Consider the following 21,029-nt stretch of genomic DNA (forward strand, 5'->3'; position numbering starts at 1 on the left):
TTAGGCCTACTATTGGTAGTATTGTTTTAAATCATGCTAAAATGTATCATATATTTAGGAGTTTTAGATTTTAGAAATTGGACGTTTCTAATAGAAGTTACAGCTATATGATATTGCGTAAAAATGGTGAATTCCAAATTTTGACAAAACTACCTACCCCAATTACATTTTACATGTGTTGAACTAAATTTTGCCAATTTTCAGGTTTAAATATTTCATGTGTTACTGTGTATTTTGCTTTACCTAGAGCTGTAATTGTGCTGCTGTTAATGATGCCAAGAACCTGGAAAAGGAAGACAGAGAGGGGGAAAACACCTCTTAATGTAATGGACGGCTGCTGCCCAACGTGTGTTGGAATATGGTGATTCTCTGCGAGTTGCAGCGGCTGACCATAATATAAGAACATCATAGTTTAATATAAATGAACTTATTATAGAATAAAAATGATCTAAATGCTTCTAAAGGCCTATAAAAGGACCATAAAATTTTGTAACATTGTAACAACTTACCCCGCATGGTGTAACAACTTACCCGGTATGCGGGGTAAGTTGTTACAAAAAATTACCTTCATTAGTTAATTAGTAGTTAATTAGTTGTTTGATGTTTTCATGTTTTGTATGCCCCAAAGTTTAGTAAACATAATGGGCTAACCACAGACCCAAGATGGAGTGTTTGAGTTCTTTCATTGGAATTATATGGGGCAAAATGTAAATTTTGTAACGTCCATCCCCGGTCTCCCCTACAGTTGCACACAGTATGACTAATCTTATCAATATATGGGAGTTATTTAGTAGTCAGGAGGAACTTCAACATGACCGTGACATAGGGTACAAAGACAATTCGTTTTGCAGAAAGTGGTAGTCGAGGGTGTCTAGTTTCTGAATCTGACGGGTGCCAAAATTGGGCAATTTTTGTTATGGACGTTTTAATAGTACATTTGTCATTACTTAGTCATAATGTGCCCAATTGTATCCGTAAAAACATTGTAAATGTCGTCACTTTAGTCACAATATGTACAATTGTACACGGGCCCTAATTTGCATAATTGATAAGAGGTAATTATTTTTATAAAATTTTTAATCACAAATCACTATCCAAAATGGTTATAATAGGCCATTAAAAAAACGTTTTTCGTTTTTTTTACTCGAGCCATCTTCCTTCGTGTCCGAAGGTGATTTATACTGGGACTATAAATACACGATCCAACTATACAATTAATTTCTTGCGTGGGCTTATTAACAATTGCTCAAAGAAATTATCATTGAAAGGAAAATCCTTTTACTTTTGTTAAAGACAATCATTACCATGGTTTAGTGACTTTTGACACGTCCTTCACGTTGGAAATATCTCCAAACAGTCATTCATTTTTGTCGGGATTTTTGTTTTGGTATGCATTATTAACTCTTTCCACGCGGGTGTCGACTGCAGACGACAAGTTTCCAAAATTTTTTTAAAAACTCAAAAATTTCAGAATTGTAAATTTTCATGACCATATTTGCAATCAGCATGAAAAATGCATTAAAATGAGTACAAACAAGCCTAGTATTGGTTCAGTGGTTCTCAAGATAGCTCTTGATATTTTGACAAAATATCTCAAAACGTGGACTTTTTATGTTGAAACTGGCTAGCATGCAGAGCATTAAAGCGTCAATCGGGTTTGAATAACTGACATTCCGGTAGTATACGTTGTACTGGAATAGGAAAGACATCATGATGTCAATTCGTGTTCTTCTTTCATGTCTACTTCTTGCCACCTGTTGCCATGGTCATGAAGACTTCCACCTGACAATCTTGCACACCCATGGGGTGACGTCATCTTTCGAACAGTTTGACTCCTCCGGTGGGGAATGTAGCCAGGAAGAAGACCAGAATGGGGAATGTTTTGGAGGAGTACCTCGTCGTGGCACTGTCATCGACGAAGTCCGTAATGAACGAGATGATATCAATGTGTTGTTGCTGGACGCTGGGGATCAGTTTGTGGGGAGGTGGTTTGATTTTTATCTGGGAAATGCCACGGCTTATTTCATGAATCTTTTGGGGTATGATGCAATGGTGAGTATCATAATTCAAGACTTTTTTCGGGGGGTTGACAATCGACAAATTTTGCGCAAAATTGCCGCAAAAAGTAGAAATTTACGTAAATTTGGGGGGTTTGCCTCAAAAGTGGGGTTGGGGCAAACTGGGGTTGGGGCAAGAAAATATTCCCCCGTAGCAAAGCCACTGTTGCTATCAATCCTAAAATTATACCACCTCACCAAACTCTCATGGCTGAAAAGCGATCTTTTAAAACCGCAAAACACGCGATCTTGAAAAAAGGTCACTTGAAAACACGAAAAAAATATTTTAAAAGCCTAGAGATTTTGACTTTTTTCAGATCAAAAATAATTATACATTTTACACAGTATGATTCATTACTTTACAGCAGCGCCTTTTGCCCCAATTTAATTAATAACTTCCCCGCCGTCAACTAAAAATGTTTGTACTTAAATAGAAAATGGACACCCCAACAGTGATAACACTAACTTACAGGGTATACCGAAATAATATTATTATACATTTCCATGTTACAATTTCTATAAAATTTTCACAGCTTTTCGCCAGCGTTAGCTGGCTATGATCTAATTCGGAGATCGTCTTTGTTTGCTAAAGAGATTACGGGGTACTAGCATTGGTTTGAATTACTTTGCGGAACTTTTTATGGTGAAAATATATAATAGACCTGTTATTGGATTTGTAAGAAAAAGAAAGTATGTTTTGCCGTTTCAACGAATGAAAACGAGTGAGAATTTCAAAAGTTATGGTTTGAAGGAAATATGACATTAAAAGTTCATGCCAGGCCTATAATAGTTTCCACAGCATATCAACGAAAGAAAATTATAGAATCCTTGTTATCAGGCGTTCTTAGATTTACATTCGCAGACCTCCTGGAGATCAGCACAGCATGAGATGTGAGTGTATTGATAACATGATTAAAACCTTTATGGACGTAAAAGTCAAAATAAAAATATCCTATAATCTGTATCGTTTTATGGATAAAAATGACTCAAAATGTCATTTATGAAATACTTTATATCTTAAACATCAGTTTTGTCTTTTCAACGGGAAAAATTCGATGCAATTTCAGGGCCTATTTTTGATATGGGTATAATTTATATACATGTAGGCCTATTATAATTGAACAATATCAGTCTTTATACATTTTATAATGTGCTATATTAAGTATAAATTGCGAATTAATATAAAATTAATGTGCATGTATAAGGCAAGTAGGATGGCAGTTTTTAGCCAATTAACTAAAAACTGCATTTCTTTATATTAATAATGAGCTAAGGGTAGCCTAAAAGGCAGAAAAGACAAAAAGACAGAACAATTTGGAGTAATTAATTGACAGGAAGTTATAGGAGTTGTTTGGTTTGCTGTTTCTGTGTGCATGTTCTCATCATTGATGGTTTGGTGGACTGTCATGAAACATGATGGATCATAAAAAGAGTGATCCTAAAAATGCCACCACCCAAACTAATTACAAGGCATCTTCTGCATTGAAGCTGGCTTTCCCTTTAAAGGGAATTTTTATTATGACCATCATCATGATAAAGATGACAATCCTTTTCCTAAGCCATGGTCATTTGGCATTTATATGTGGAATTAAAGTATAATTCCCACCAGCAAGTAAAGGTACGGAACCTTGATTGTTCTTGGCATTTCAAAGGAGAGAGCTCTCGATTTGCACATGAAATTTACCCTAAAGTGCGCTATTAGGCGAATCGTTACGGTATACGATCTTCTTAAATACAATTTGATATAATAATTTTAAACTTGAAGTGTCAACACATCCAAATTCGGACCGTTTACAAGAAAACAGAGTAGTATTTCTATTATCATATAATTAGGACCATACCAGATAACAATACTATAGGCCGACATATCTAATTATTAACCTATTCATATAGCCTATACCATAACTAGGATAGCTCCACGCTTCAACTGTCAAAATATAATATTTCAATACTTTTAAAAAGGACAGAAAGCCTCGAAAGTTACTGCTAATAATATTACTGCATCTTTTTGTGTAAGATTGATAATACAGTAACGTATGAGCTATGTTGAAAATGACAGAAAAAGAGTTAAAGAACGTACAAGGTATGCTGAAAGTTCACTTTTGAATATCTGTAAGCTCAAGTTTGCCGTCAAGATCGCTTTACGGTATTTTGGTGTAGACATATTTTCAAATTTAGCAGGCATGAAAAATCGTAACTGTGCACAATAAGAAAGAAACGGTGCATAACAAAATGGAAATGAAGAGCCTGAGTTTCAATGACATTCAATGTATTTTTGTATTTGGCTTCCCGACATAAGAAAGTGTTTTGTGTTCAATTTTTGCAGCAATTTATTAAGACATTCAACATGCGCGACAAGGCGTATAAGATGACCCCCAAAAGTGTCACTGATCTGACAAAATGTCTTTTTAAGTTTTTGTTGCCAAATTTCTTTACTCGACTAAAAGAAAACAAAGCACAAAGAGCTCGTATGTTCAGATACGCCCAGTTGTCCCATAATCAAATTTAATTCATTTCAAAATACAGTTTATTTAATTTACATTGCTTGTATTCATTTAAACTCACGTATCTATTTATATTTATGCAGATTAATTTCCTAATAAACGTTTCAACTTTTTTTTTAATTAAAAAATATCATGACCATATTTGGTATCAGCTTGAAAAATGCATCAAAATGAGTACAAACAAGCCTAGTATTGGTTCAGTGTTTCTTGTTTCTTGTTATTTTGAGAAAATATCTCAAATCTTGGCTTTCTTATGTTGAATCTTTTTAATAAGTAAACGCGGTAAAGAAGATAATCCTCACAGCAATATATTATTATTACAGACATGTAAAAGTTAAAATTACAAGATGCAGGCTTTTTATTTACACCATGCATCGAAAACGTACGTAAAAACAAAATGCAAAAGTGTGACACAGATCACTTTGACAAGTAGCGGAATAATAAGTATATCTTCACTCAAAATCATAATAAAAATCAAATATAGAAAGCTACAGAAATTAGTCTTTGTGTGGGTGACATGTTAGTTATTTCATCCATTCAAAACCGCTGACACGATCGATTTTAGCAACCAGCTTTGACTAGTTGCTACTAGTTGCCACCGACAGTAAGAGCTCAGATGGAAAATATGACTTTAGGCCAATTTCAGTCAAAAATTAAAGAAATTTAGGCCTGTCTTTATCTACATTTTGTTCATTTCCTTGCTTGATTTTTGTATAAATATAATTATTGTATTTCTGTATTTTGAATCATGGTTTTTATAATTATCTTGTAGTTGATGATACCATTATACTTATTTGTAATACTAGTATATTGTAAATACATTGTTAATACTGTGTGCTATTTTTGTAAATATTGTGTATCGTAATATATTTTGTTGCTACATGTGTAACATGTATACAATGAGGGCCTGCTTGAATAGCAGTGTTTGTCACTGAAGCAGTATTACCCTCAATAAAGAAAGAATAAATAAATAAATAAATAAATAGCAAACCATAAATCTGCTCAGTGCCAGAAGTGGGTAAGTGCAACAGCTGTCATGTGTAGGTGAATATGCGAAACCTTAACCAAATAGGAAAATATTATTTTGCCTCTATTTGAAGAGTTTGTTTCCAAAAGGTGCTAAATCCAATAGCTGCCTTGTGTCACATTTTTCTTGTATACATTTTTAAAGTTTAATGACATTTAACGATTGGAATGGATATGTTTGTAACTATAGCTTTTTTTATAACCATTTTCAACATCATTTTGTCCCCTAAAAATACAAATTTTACAAATGGCTGCCATTGGATTTAGCTCCATTTGAAACAAATAAAATAATTGTCTTTTATATTTATTATTTTCTTCTTCGATCGTGGTCCAAATTAAGTTCTTGGCAAGGTTACTGCTACTCTTAGGAATATCTTCAAATGAATTTTACACAAAGCAGCCTTTTGAGTTAGACCCAAACTTTTCATTTATACGTTTAAATAAACACAAAATGCCAATGTCATTTCAAAAATACTGTTTTGTCAGATGAATATATACAAATCTAATCGTATAGCTTAACCTTGACAAGACTAGAAGTTGAAAATATATATTGTTAAATTAAAAGGTGAGTTATCCGATATTTTCAATGCCCCGATTTTTCTTCTGATCTATTTTATGTATAGCTGAAGACTGCGGTTAAGGTTTACAATGGTTTAGGCCATTTTTAATATCAAATCGAAGAAGACAACAGTCGGCCTATTTGCATGATATAAAACACCCAGCAATACAAAACATTTTATAGGTAAACTTTAAATGGTGGGTTACACTCTTAAAACAGCACTCAAATTGACGCAGTTAACTATTTATTCCTAAATTGTGGTCAAATTTAAACCACAAAATGGTCCAAATTTGACCACAATGTAGGGGTAAGGTGCATAGTTAACTACTAACGGGGTCAATTTGACCATGCTGTTTTAAGAATGTATGTAAAGGGTGAAAACGTTTAAATAACAATATGTTATTAAATGTTACTTATTCATTTTGACAACATTTAAAAAATGTTGCTGTAGTAATTTGTCATTATAAAGCAAAACCATAAAGCATTTATAACATTAAGGGTATAAGAGGTATTGTTGGCCGAAGCAGCCAAAAACCAAATCGATTTTTATTATCTAAATCAATATATTATTGAAAAATAACACGTTGATGTTTTGCAAAAAGTTCATTCTAATACTTGGAAAACTTGATTGATTTATTGTTGTGGATGAGTTAGGTACGTTTTAAAAAAGTGTTGTTGTTTCAGTCCTCTTTACAGCATACCTCAAGAACCACATGACCTACTAAACTATATCTGTGATATTTGAATTCTTCTATACACTCGCTACTCGCAAAGCTCACTACCATTCGCAAGATGCTGTGAACTACCAAATCGAAACAGTTTAAAAATAGTTGCTAACCTTAACATTTTTACAAACATTGTTGTGTTTGATAGACAAATCGTGTGACGCAAGATGCGACAACTAATGACACTAACAAGACTTTTTGTTCTGTTTTTCTTCTCTTTGTTAACACTATTTCTCAGACATTCGGAAACTTAGAGTTTGCACGTGGTAACGACATCCTAGCATCCTTTCTAGAAGACATCAATTTCGACGCGGTGAGTGCCAACTTAAACATCTCCACGGAGGAAGCTCTTCAAGGTCTTGTTAATAAAAGCATCATTAAGACGTTTGGTAATGATTCTGTGGGAATCATTGGGTATGGAACAGAAGTTATCAATGATATAGCTGTGCTCGGTAAGATGTTCTTTTAAACTCAAAAACCGGCCCCACCCCACCTCATATAACCACACCACCCCATCCCAGCACAGAGGGACCCGCGCATATAAAACCACCATCAATCAAGACAATTGTTTGAGAGTAATAATAATCGCCATTATTTGGATCGTCTTAAAGTATGTTTTTTAAAATATTAAAATATGCATAGGAATATGTGATATTCACCAAACCCATCCCAAACACCCCCCGCACCTCACACTCATAGACATTGTTCGTTGGCATTACTCAGTAAGTTGATGAAGTCGTTGCGTCAACTTTCCGAGTAATGCCAACGCGTACTCGATATCATTATGTTGGTCGCACTCATTTGCACTTACTTTATTGAGTTGTTACAACTCAGAAAATGAAACTAGCCTAGGTTAGCATAATTTTCTAGAGGTGTGCTATACTATACAAAATTTTGCACTGATTACAAAAATAAATATTTGAATACTGCTAATTGTGCAGAAAATGATCTAATTACGTGAATTAAGTAACAAAGTACCAAATTGGGATAACTCAAAACAATAAGTACCAGTAACTTAATATGAACGAGTTACATCAACTTACATGTTGAGTTACAATAACTCAACTAATTGGTTCTTTGAACCTTTTTATTTTTCTAAGTTCCCTGAACTTGAATTCAGAAGTTGGCATTACTTAAAAAGTTGACGCAACGACTTACATCAACTTGTTAAGTAATGCCAACAAAGTTGATTAGTTGACGGAACTTTTTTTTCTTTTTCATCATTTTTTAAGTTCGGATAACTAAAATGAATTTTGTTTTGGCAACTTTTACACTATTTTTGAGTTGTCCAAACTTACTCCTTTTGAATTGCGCCAACAAGGCGAACAAGTCATTTCTATGAGTGCAGACTCACACACCGCAATCCTCAAGCCAACCCTAGCACACCCCTCACTATTTGTTTTCCTTTTTTACTCACTTAAATTGATTTAAGTCAAATACTTTAAGGGGCTGGTAACGTAGTACCTTTTTGATTATCTGGGTTTATATTTGCATCTTACGTTTGTCTATGATAGATAACATACGATATATTTAGAGATGCCGACATCCAGAAAATAGGAAGGGTTTCAAAATTACATGCAACTTCAATGGGGCAAAATAACTTGGTTTTTAAAATTACATTCAACTTCAATGGCACAAAACTTGGGTGACAAAATGGACAAAAATAAGGAACCTCCCTCTAAAATAGGGAGGGTTGGCATCTTTGGGTATTTAAGGTTATCAATTATTTTAAACTGTTGTGATTTGGTAGTTCACAGCATCTTACGAATGGTAGTGAGCTTTGGCAAAAATTGCATTGCTCAATTCATAGCGAGCGTGTAGAAGAATTAAAATATCACAGATATACTTTTATAGGTGCTGCGGTTCTTGAGTTACGTTGTGAAGAGGGCTGAAACAACAACGAATTTGTAAAACGTACATAACTAATTAACAAAAATAAATTAAGCAAGTTTGCAGAGTATATGATTTGTAGAATGAACTTTTGCAAAACATCAAGGTGTTAATTTTCAATAATATATTGATCTAGATGATGAAAATCGATTTTTCGGTTGCTTCGACCAACAATACATCGTCTACCCTTAAAGATATTAATTTGTTAATTGTTTTCAAAATGTTCAAACGCGAGTTTGTGGCACATTTGTAATGTTTGCATATATCCCACCTAATTGGATTCAGCCAATTGCAGCCAACTGTATGATAGTGGAGCAAATGCTGAATTGATGTACCGGTACGTCTTTAAAACATATTAAATCCCCTCCCCCACAGAACACCACAGTTAAGAGGCTAAGTTTTTAAGAGGTGTTTTTATTTATTTTATTCATTTCATTCCATTCCATTTCATTTCATTTCATTTCATTTCATTTCATTTCATTTCATTTCATTTCATTTCATTTCATTTCATTTCATTTCATTTCATTTCATGTCATTTCATTTCATTTTATTTTATTTTATTTTATTTTATTTTATTTTATTTTATTTTATTTTATTTTATTTTATTTTATTTTATTTTATTTTATTTTATTTTATCTCATTATTTCAACTTAACATGACCTGAAAACCTTAATCAGGATCACATATGGTTCAACACATAACAAACTACACACATCAGTGACTTGATACACACAGTCCGTTACTTTCAAACGTGAAAGTAACGTACACTTTCCATACTTTGGAACTTTTTGCATTTTTTTAATCACCAGGGTTTTAATGTTACTTTATTTGCCTCATTCTTTTTTAGACCTTTTTCATTTTCATTGCGTGTTTTGAGCGCCAAAGTTTGTAGAACCTTTTAGTTGTGTTGGTATACATTGATTTTAGTTTTGAATAAATTAACACTCTTCTGGAGGGCTATAATGTTAGGACGAATTCATTTTGGCGTATGAATGCTCATTCCTGTATGCATTATTATAATAGTATAGTTGTCAAGTTGATAATCAATGGTTGATCTTAATACATAGTCAAACACTGCTCAGTGCTAGAAGTGGGTAAGTGTAAAAGCTGCCACTTGACTTGTAGCTGTCATGTATAGATGAGTAGAATATAATACTCTGTGTAAATTGCCAGATGTTCACAGGGCAGCTATAGCACGTATCCAATTCTGGTACTGAGCAGTCGTTACATTCGTATGGATATGAAGTAGCGATAGGTGGGGGGCCAATACGAAATAAACTTTCGCCTGCTGTAGATGATGATGTAGAAGATGACATCTGTCATTATGTCATTTTGGAGCACGTATTGCTAATTAAAAACCGATATTTTGTTTTACTTTCTTGAGTACAGTGGCGTAGCGTGGGTCATCATATTGGGGGGGGCTCCGACCATGATGGGGGAAGCGGGTCTGATTGGGGGGGGGGGGCACAAGCCGTTTTTTGACCATTTTCCTATGAGATTTTTTAAATTTTCCAATCGATGGGGGGGAGACACATTACCCCGTGCCCCCATGATGCTACGCCACTGTCTGAGTAGATTGTTAAACCAGTGACTTAAGTGAAAAGGCTGTAAGTGTTTTGTTATACTAGCAGATACTTCAAATTTATTTTGGAAGTGGATTGGATATTAAACTCAGAGTACTTCAAAGTCAAAACGTAGTTAAAGCCATAATGTACGATCTTATAATTATGAAATTGGTTAATTTTTTTCAAACTTGATTTTTTTTGCATATTTGTAATGTTTACACATGTCCCAACTTGCACCTAAATGGAATCGGCCAAGTTTGTTGTCTTTGTAGGTCAACAGAGCAAAGTTCGACATATTATCATAATTTAAAAATTAAATGGCCAAAATAACCAGTGGGGTTTCTTTAACTTTACCTTGTTATTTCAACCTAAAATGGACAGCAACCCTACCCGTCAGTTATTACTAATATTACTTCAATATTTTGAATAAAGAATAACAAAATCAAAATTTGACGGAAATCGTACATTAAGGCTTTAACGTAAACATGACAGTTCTGGCGTTAAGGAATTTTCAATTAAGTTCAAGTTGAAAAGTTTAATTACCAGATGACAATGCACATACATGACAATCATATGTCACACATGGGCGACAGTTCGAGAATGTTTTGGCTGTACGCTAAATAATTTCCCTTTTTGGTAGATCGGTAAATCTGATAAAAGTTGAATTAATTTTGGCAAATTTTTAATATCTATAGTTAAAAAATGTTTACTAAAAAGGTCTTACTTACTTACTTACTTACTTACTTACTTACTTACTTACTTACTTACTTACTTACTTACTTACTTACTTACTTACTTACTTAACTTAACTACCCACCTACCTGCCACCTACCTACCCACCTACCTACCTACCTGCCTACCTACCTACCTACCTACCTACCTACCTGCCTACCTACCTACCTACCTACCTACCTACCTACCTAGGACTGAAAATTGGGTTAGGTGAGTAAATTAATGGACAATTGGTAGGAGTTATTTCTAACCAGGATGCATGTCTAATACTGCTTCCCTATTACTACACCTTTATCTTAGAATCACACGGAATTCAAGCGGTCATGAAGGACCAATCTTAGATTTTAAAGGGTTGTGTAACTTACTGTCAGTGGCGTAACTAGGGGGGGGGGAGCGCCACCCTTAGGGGCGCCAAATTGACAAATTCAGCATCGATTCTGTGCCCCTCCAAGCGATGAAAGTCAAAATTTTCGCATTTCAGCACAAAATCAATTAAAAGAACATTTAAAGACCGATATTCAACTTCTGGTAACCCAAATTAATTAGTGGTAGGCCTTATTTCGGGGGCATTATGTATCCTTAGCCCTGGGTGCCACAACACCTAGTTACGCCACTGCCCGCGTCTAATATTCTCGGGTGGGGGGGTAGGGAGCCAATTTTGTTTCTTGCCCCGGGCGCTACCAACGCTAGTTATGCCACTGCTTTTTTCTGTATCTCAGAGCTAGCGCATTATATATTTAAACACCATATTGTGTTTATCAGAGCAACACTTAATAAACACATAATTCATGTTAATGGTCTAACACTAATGTTCATAAATTAACACTTGGTGTTATATTACAAACACTATGTTTGTAATATAACACCAAGTGTTAATTTATGAACATTAGTGTTAGAAAAATTAACATTAGTGCTAGCTAGACCATTAACATGAATTATGTGTTTATTAAGTGTTGCTCTGATAAACACAATATGGTGTTTAAATATAAACACTTGTTTTTGCAGTGTGGTCATGATATCAACTTTTATGATCTGTTACAGGTGATGCCTACTTTGAAGATGCAATCGAAGCCATCCAAGCAGAAGTGGACGTATTGACATCAATGGGTGTTAACAAGATCATAGTCCTAGGACACTCATGGGGAGATTTTAACGAGAACGAAGCTTCTAAGATAGCAAGCAGTATATCTGGTGTGGATATAATGGTGTTGGGTGGCTTGAATTTGTTTCAATGTTCATGTAAGTATGCTTGGTGCATTCCTGTTCTAGTCTGTTCAGTGTATTATGTGTACATTGTACATAAGATATTAGAGAGCCCATGTCACACTACTAGTATTGCAGACGGACTTTTTAATTTGAAAAAGCAAAGCAAAAGAAAAGAAAAGAAAAGAAAAGAAAAGAAAAGAAAAGAAAAGAAAAGAAAAGAAAAGAAAACAAAAGAAAACAAAACAAAACAAAAAAAACCCCCAAAAAACAAGCAAAAAAAAAAAAAAAAAATGAAAAAAAACCCCAAACAAACAAAAACAACAAAAAACAAAACAAACAAACATGTAATAGGCCCTACATAAAAAATAATTTGTATAGCTCCTTCTCGAAAACTAGTGCATTGCATATGTAAATGGCTTAATTAACATTTGGTGCCAATTTTATTACAAGCGATTATGGGAGGTGAAGATTAGAGACGGCAGGAACAGCGATACCTCATATTAGGCACTTTGGCGTAAATGCTCATCATAAAAAGAACCTCGTACAATCATCACAAAAATCGCAACGAATGCTACTTGAGCAAGTACAAATGAAGACCTGAGCGCAAGAAGACCGTAAGTCCACTTGGGCCAAGTGGACTTTACGGTCTTCTTGCGCTCTGGTCTTCAAATATAGTTCTGGAAAGGGTCCAATAGCATGATAGTTAAAACAAACAAATGTCCTATAACTTGAAATAAAGGTTGCCAGTGCTTGTACTGAGCAAGGTTTATGGGTAAAACTTTACTTTTCAATTATTTCCACTCTGGTTTGCAGGTTGTCCGCCACCAGAAGAAGATGTTCCTGGACGTTTTACTGTAGACAAATACCCCATCGTAGTCACTCCAGATGATGATCCTAAAGGAAAGGTCCTTGTCGTGCATGGGTATCTCAATGCGAAGCTTATAGGACGTCTAAATGTGATCTTTAATGAGAAAGGGAAAGTTAACGAGTGGTACGGCGGTCCCATTCGACTCGACAAAGATATTGAACAAGGTAGGACCATTTGTATTTATTTATTTCATTTCATTTATTTTATTTCATTTACGCACTTTCGACGAAAGTGTATGATCGCTATACATAAACAATAAAATACATTGAGGCAAAATGTGCATGGAAACAATGAAATTGAATGGTTTACTGACCGGCCCGTACGCAGGATTTTTTGAAGGGTGGGGGGGTGCTGATTTTGCAAAGGTGGACTTTTTGGCTGGGAGGGGAGGCAATTTTGAGAAAAGTGAATTTGAACCTTTTTGATTAAAAACATACAAAAACCCACCTGAGTGTCATATTTTGGGATTTTTAATATACTATTTGGGGTGGGGGTGGAGGTGGTGGGGGCGGTGGTGCGGCAACATCTCCTCCACTCCTCCCCTCCCCCTGCGTACGGGCCTGTTTACTGATAAGTGGGTGGAGTAGGGCGTGGAATCTGGATATAGGGGAGGAGCATGGTTTTGCTTTGACATAAGTGGAATTTGAGGCACAGCCTAAAAGTGCCCTCACGTAAAATTCCCAACAGCAAATAAGGACACAGAACCTTAATTTTTGTTCGGATTTCAGAGTAATAAGGTTTCTATTTGCACATGAAATTTACCCCAAGGCGAAGGAGCCCAATTGCGCCATTAGGCGAATCTTTACTGTATATTTGTTTCTTGATAGTAGTGTAAAGGTGTGCTTGTATTACATTTACCATGTCTTTTACTTTACTCGTAGATCCTGAATTACTCGATGAAATCAACAAATATGGTAAGCCCGTTCAAGAAGTCACTAATCGAGTGGTCGGATCAGCTGACGTCTTCCTGCAAGGTTCCCCACGAGGCCAGGTAGTCTGCCGTCAAGAGGAATGTACCCTTGGAAACGTCATTGCTGATGCAATGTACTGGGACTATGTAGAATCCCTTGGAGATGAAATAACTAATACATCTATTATAGCGTTAATGAATGGTGGTGGAATACGGGCATCTATTGACGAAGGTATTTTTGGTTTATTTATTTATTTGTTTGTTTGTATGTATGTGTGTGTTTGTTGGGTTTGATCAGTCAAGATTAATAGGTAAATTTTCACGGGAACATTTTCTGGACACGTGACTAATGCGAATCAATGTGAGTGTAACCTCGAGCAACATCCCTGACCCCCGGCGGTGACCTCGCTATTCAAGTCTTAGTTATTTTGAATTGGAATAGTATTTTTGGCCGCAGTTTCGATAGAAATTTGTGCATTGCAAAATTACTGAAAATTATGTAATCTTAATTTCTTCACAATATCATCAAAACGTAATTTCAAAAATATCTACATATGGAAAAAAATATTTATCTACGGAAACTCTTGTTATAACATTATTAACTTGCGACAAGTAACTTATTTTGCATCCAAGGAGAAATTTTTCCTCTTCGAATACATTGGAAGACCACCCGCTGTGCTCGGGGTCACATTCCATAATGCTAATATGTCTGCGCCCATGGGTGTCACGTGTCCAGAAAATTTTCCCGTGAAAATTGTCCTATTAATCTTGACTGTTGATGAAGGTAAGATAAGACACGATGTTTTACAAGGTGAGCTATAATCAGATAATGCAAACCAACCCAAGCAAGTAAACAATCCATCTTTGTTGGAGGACCGGACATTTCCTGACTATGTGGAGGAGGGACATTTCCTTATGTTGGAACCAATTTTATTGTACTTTATTTAAAAATGCTCAGAAGAGTCTGCAGAATCATTTCGGACATGTTGCCAAATTGTAAACCGCACATTATATTCCGTTTCTATGGCTCACAGTCAATATGATAAAAATTTAGTTAAACTTGTCAAGTCAGAAAACACATAATCAGACACCAAAATCATTGTAATTGGACAATCTTAACAGTATTTGTATCCCAGCCCAAAATGTGCTGACGTTTGACATATTTCTGCCCATAGCGTCGTAACTAAAATTTGCAGATATGACAAACTATACATTTTGGGAGTCCACAAAACCAGATAAATCATTTGACATAATTTTCAACAGGATTGAAATATGATTGTTTAATTTTGAACCATGACCCCCATCACAATTTGCCAGAACTTTGAAGAGAGCAGCCCAATCCAAATTTGTTCAGTACCCTTCAGGCAAGTCGTATATACTTGTACAATGAATCGGTCACGGAACATAAGCACTATGGCTCATGGTGTTGGTAAACTATGACAAATTGTTTGAGGAATCGATAACGTAGCGTGTGTGCAAGTTTGTAAAGTCTATTTTATTTAATATCATTCACGCAGGAGAAATACTCTTCAGTGAGGTCAAAGATGTGCTTCCATTCAGTAATACATTCGATACTTTAGAATTGGAGGGACGGTACGTACGAGAAGTGTTGGAACATGCTGCGTCAGCTGTGGAGCAAACATCTGGGCGTTTTCTACAAGTATCAGGTATAATGTGATATAATTGTTTTATTTTGAAAACAAAAAACAAAAACAAAAGAAAAAAAAAAAAAACATACTTTTCAAGATGAGCAAACATTCTATATAGCTATAAAGATTATTCACTAATCACTCGGTTCTTCGCCAAATTAAGTATAAAAAACGGATGAACACCTCTTTAGGGTAGTAAATTTCAAACTTCGGTTTTGTTGTCAAAACAGGAATGAAGGTGACCTATGACCTGTGTCAGGAACCCTACAACGGACGCGTAGCTGATGTGATGGTATTAAACCACGTTGATTGTCGATGTTCCTTCTACGAGCCTCTAGATGATGATAGAGTGTATACGGTGATCGTAGCATCATTCATTGGAGCCGGAGGAGATGGATACAGTGTAATAAAATCGCAAGGACAAAATTATGAAATAGGTACAATATACAGTATGCTTCGACTATATTTATAAATACGTATTTGTAAATACGCACGTGACCCATGGGTACGACATACCAAGACCAAGACCAATACCAGCAGGAACTCTTTAGATAAATGTCATCAATAGCAAAATTATTACACATTCAAATGTGTACAGGAAGACCGCCCGCTGTGCATTTGTAGAAGGTCACCTCGAGACTTACTGTCTACAAGCTGTTATGGCAGCGCGGTGGTGGTCAAGTGCGTATTTATAAATACGTATTTATAAATATAGTCGAAGCATAGTCAGAAATAAAGATCATACACGTAGTTTGCGTCTGATGTCACATGTCAATCAAACTCAGCTACGGGTTGTTTACAGTTTGTTGTGATGATTGAAATTTCAGAACGCACTTAAATAACAGCGTGCCCTATGATTAGTCTTTCACCTTCAAACAAAAAAACATACAGATGGGGTTTTGTTGTTGGAACTTATTCAGGTTTTGAAACCGGGGCCCCATTCACTTTTACACAGGAGATTTTGACGTCACTTTCCTGTTCATGTACAATGATGAACCTTCATGTCTTGCGGTAACTTGCATTCACTACTGCGCTTTACTTCTTGTATAATATGCCTACAACAGTTTTTTTAAATGCTGGAATTGTTTTGTATTGTCCATTAATTGCATTGTAGTGATGTTTTGTGTCGTAGTAGTTTTGTATAATTTTGTCCCGTTTTGGATACATTGTTTACATTAATTTATTAATTAATATATATATATATAATTAATTAATTGATACATTTGGATACATTGTTTACATTAATTAATTAATTAATATATATATAATTAATTAATTGATTATATAATAAATAAATAAATAAATAAATAAATAATTAATAATTTAATTAATTGATTAATTAATTATTCAGTTATTTAGTTATTTATTTATTCACTTACTTAATTATTAATTGATTTAAAACGTAATTACTTACATAATTATTCATTTATTCATAATTCATTTATTATTTATTTATTTATTTATTTATTTATTTATTTATTTATTTATTTATTTATTTATTTATTATTCATTTATTTATTTATTATTCATTTATTTATTTATTTTATTCCAGGTGATCTAGGTGAAAATATAGTAGCCGAAAATCTTGAACGTTATAGTCCAGTAGTCAGATACGTTGAAGGACGCATAAATTTTAGCCCAGAACCGTGCATGACAACAACATCAGCCCCAACCACCGATATGGCTATATCATCAACCTCTTCCACAGATATGCCCACATCGCCTGAACAAGCATCAACGCAGTCTGGATCCACTACGTCATCAATTACGTCGACAACATGGTCTGGATTCACCACGTCAGCTATGACGTCACCTATGCAAGGCACACCACCACGTACTACAACTAGGAGTGGAGGTGGTGGTGGAGGTGGTGATAAACCGAGAAAAGGACAATAGTTAAATTTGAGATGGGAATATGTTTAAAGCCATATTATAACATTTGCTGAGGAGAACGCCCTCAAAAAATTTTAAATTCTGCTTTTTACACGATTGTAATGTACTTTAGTCAATAAAGATACTCTGCAAAAATCAAGACTTTAGGTGCTGTAGTTTTATCAAAATCCGAGATTTTGAAGAAAACGATGGAACCGGCGTTTTATTATTACGATGGAAATATTAGTCGAACACGTATGCACAGTACGTACACGGCGTGCGGGATACACATACACGCACACCCCGAGGATCGTACCGTATTACAACCGCGGGAGTAACATGCATGGGCGCTAGTAGTAAATTCCAATTTTCTATGCTTTACCTCACTTGTTCGGCTCAAAATTAAAAGGGACATATCTGACAGTAAAAGCTAACATTTTATGGAAAATAAATACTAATCTAGTTTTATAGAAATGCTATAATATGGCTTTAAGGCTTATTGACCTATAGATCGTGGTTTTAGACATATACAGTGTGTAAAATTCAGGTAAAAACGCAACTAGTCCCCAGGACGGGCTGCTCCTAAATAAACCTGTCCGGGCTCAAATGTATAATTTTGATAAATCGGTGCTTGGGCTCTAGCCTCTAGTTATCAGTGGACAAAATTTCCAAGGTGGGCTATGTTGCAAAATCATCAAGCTGACCCCCGCTACCAAAATGACTTTACCAGAACGTGTGCGCGCAAAGCGTGCGAAAATTTACAATTTTATGCTGAAATTTAGTCAACGTTCGCCTAATGGCGTAACCAGGGCTAAATTGGGCTAAATTCCATGTACAGATAAAGAGCTCCCTGCTCTAAAAATCCCAACAAGAATTAAGGGTATGTGCTCATATTTGCTGGTGGGATTTTTATTGGAGGGCACTTTTAGTTTGTGTCTAAAATTCCAGTTATGTCAAGGGAGCCCATAGCCCCATAAGGCGAACGTTTACGGTAACTGTCGTCATCGTCGTGGTCCTATGGGTCATGACTGAACCTTTATTGATGATGGTATTCCAGTAGTTTCTGTCTTGAGCCAGACGGTGGGCTGAGACGAGAGGAAGGCCTGTTAATTGTTTAATTCTATCAGTCCATCTAAGTTTCTGTCTACCTCTTCTACGACTGCCTTCTACGTGACCTTGCATCTTCTCAATGTGGTCACCATCTCTTCTAGAAATACGCCAGTTTGAAACGATCTATTTTTTGGCACATGGAAGCATGCTCTCCAATTTGGTTTTTTACAAATTCATTGGTCTTATGCAATTTCCACGATATTCTCAGCATCTTCCACCAGCCTCACATTTCAAAAGCCAAGATCTTTTTCATATCTGTCATTCCAACCGCCCATAATATGAATCTTGGTAGCTTTAGAAATGACTCTGTCTTTCTATATGTCAAAGCAATTGCGAATGATCTTGCCATGGCTAGGCGTCTTCTGATTTCCTGTGAACTGCCCCCTGCATTGTCTATAAGTGATCCCAGAAAGTTGGAAGTGTCAACTTGTTCCACAACTTCTCCATTCACCTTCACTTGCTGATTTGCATCTCTTCCACAGATCATTGTCTTTGTTTTCTTGACATTGAGATGCAGCCCAAATTCCTCACTGCTTGGTTTTACTCTGTCTATGAGGTCCTGAAGCTCATCTGATGACTTTGCAATTAGGGTGGTGTCGTCAGCGTATCTGAGGTTGTTTATCTTTCGTCCTCTGACTGACACCTGACCTGTAACACCAACAAATGCTCTCCTCATGATATACTCTGCATTACGTTGAAAAGGTACGGTGACAGAATGCATCCTTGACGAACGCCTTGACCAATAGTGAACCACTCACTGTATCCACTCTCTGTTCTAACGGTAACTGATGTGGCCTAAAAAGGTCAAATGGAAGATAAGCATCACTCATTTGGTGAATTTGGTCCCGTACAACTATAGTTATACTAGTGGCAACAATTATTCAGGGCATCCGTCGGACGGGATGGTTACGAAAATAGCACATCCGAAGACAAAGTAGCCCGTCTCGGACGTGCGGGGTTGCTCTATTTTACACACCACTGATATACATGCAGCGTCATTACATTAAACATGTTAAAGACACTGTCCACTATCCCAGCGAAAGTGTAGAACAAATTAAAAATGGTAGGGCTAGCTTAAAACTGAAGGATAATTAAATAAATCTGTCATTGGGTTTTTTTTCATATAAAAAAAGATAGCAAAAAGGAATAATACAGAAGTGTTAATAAAATGAAGAGCTCTGTTGCAAATGCCCTTAGGGAGTGTTCATAAATACTTTGGGGGGATATAATGGGATTAAAAAATTTGGGTCCTAAAAAGGGGATAAAAAAAAATTCAGTCCTTAATAGGGGGGATCAAAAAAATTTGAGGGTAAAATTCCGGGGTAAAATCTTCGAGAAGGCATGTACATTCCGCGCGCATGAATGTTAAGTATTCGATTTTGTAATCTCAAGTTGTACAAATCAACAAAATGTGCGCACTTTACAATTTGGGCGTAATATGACTCCAATGAGTAATAACTCCAAACGGTAATTTTAGCTAATGAGTTAATGACCATAGGATAGGGGTATATTCCGGGGGATAAACCCCCCTCAATATATTGATAGGGGATGGTCCATACAATCATCCCCCAATGTTGACGCCTGTATACATGTATGGGTTTCTAACCAAAATTAACCCCATATTTGGTCATTTTAAAATAAAAAGTGCCAATTTCTTGGCGCTTCGCGCAAATTAATTCCGATTTCGTACTATATTTCACCAGTTTAGCTTCAATATGGCAATATTCGCGCGCATTTGTACCATAAACTTATTTTGTCGGCAAAAGGTACTGGATTCACTGGACTTCAAGAAATTTTCTCCAACCCCAATGTCAAAAGAAATCTATGCCACTGTTAATGATGTATATTGTTGGTTTTTTTTTAGGACATGAAGGGGGATCAAAAAATTTTAGACGATAAAAAGGGACTTAAAAAATACACCTTTTTTAGGGCGAATAAAAAAAATTATGACGTCCGAGGTTCAAACTTTTCCACCCCCCCCCACCAAAGTATTTATGAACACTCCCTTACATCCATTTTTGGCTGAAATTGATTTATTTTCATGACATTATAGTGCGGGTAAAAATACACATTTAGGTGGTTATTTGACCTTCATACCACCTTCCCTTCCAGAGATATCGTATATTTCCCGTTTGGGAAATCTTTGGGAATTTCTAGAAAACTGAACTTAAAATGAATATAAAATATTAGGAAAATAATTTTTGATGTATAATAGTAAGCTTGAATGTTCTTTAACTATTAAAACCAAAAGGAACTATTTTGGTCACTATCTTTGAAAACAAAATCATTGTAATTTAATAACAAAAGGTGTAGCTTCGAAAATGCTCAAAAATGGCATTTTGCCGGATTTTATTAA

The 21,029-nt window shown here is 35.5% G+C and overlaps 2 protein-coding genes across 2 annotated transcripts; one reads left to right on the plus strand and one right to left on the minus strand.

The window, feature by feature from the left end:
* Window positions 1-1,456: 1,456 nt before the first annotated feature.
* LOC140162950 (snake venom 5'-nucleotidase-like) lies at window positions 1,457-19,863 on the plus strand. Its single transcript, XM_072186267.1, has 8 exons — window positions 1,457-2,052; window positions 7,110-7,323; window positions 12,100-12,297; window positions 13,078-13,296; window positions 14,014-14,274; window positions 15,560-15,709; window positions 15,922-16,128; window positions 17,244-19,863. Exons 1-8 carry the CDS (start codon window positions 1,711-1,713, stop codon window positions 17,585-17,587), a joined length of 1,935 nt encoding a protein of 644 aa, XP_072042368.1. The 5' UTR covers window positions 1,457-1,710; the 3' UTR covers window positions 17,588-19,863.
* On the minus strand, window positions 18,897-19,394 carry LOC140161935 (uncharacterized). The gene has a single exon (XM_072185229.1). It carries the CDS (start codon window positions 19,392-19,394, stop codon window positions 18,897-18,899), a length of 498 nt encoding a protein of 165 aa, XP_072041330.1.
* Window positions 19,864-21,029: the final 1,166 nt, after the last annotated feature.

This window comes from Amphiura filiformis, chromosome 10 (assembly GCF_039555335.1).
Source record: "Amphiura filiformis chromosome 10, Afil_fr2py, whole genome shotgun sequence".
NCBI classification, from domain to species: domain Eukaryota; kingdom Metazoa; phylum Echinodermata; class Ophiuroidea; order Amphilepidida; family Amphiuridae; genus Amphiura; species Amphiura filiformis.

Bases quoted from the DNA above. Each gene is read 5' to 3' on its own strand.
- LOC140162950 (XM_072186267.1), top strand. From the start codon at position 1,711: ATGATGTCAATTCGTGTTCTTCTTTCATGTCTACTTCTTGCCACCTGT. The intron at 12,298-13,077 runs GTAAGTATGCTT...TCTGGTTTGCAG, and splicing joins GAATTTGTTTCAATGTTCAT to GTTGTCCGCCACCAGAAGAA. The intron at 15,710-15,921 runs GTATAATGTGAT...TTGTCAAAACAG, and splicing joins GCGTTTTCTACAAGTATCAG to GAATGAAGGTGACCTATGAC.
- LOC140161935 (XM_072185229.1), bottom strand. From the start codon at position 19,394: ATGCATTCTGTCACCGTACCTTTTCAACGTAATGCAGAGTATATCATG.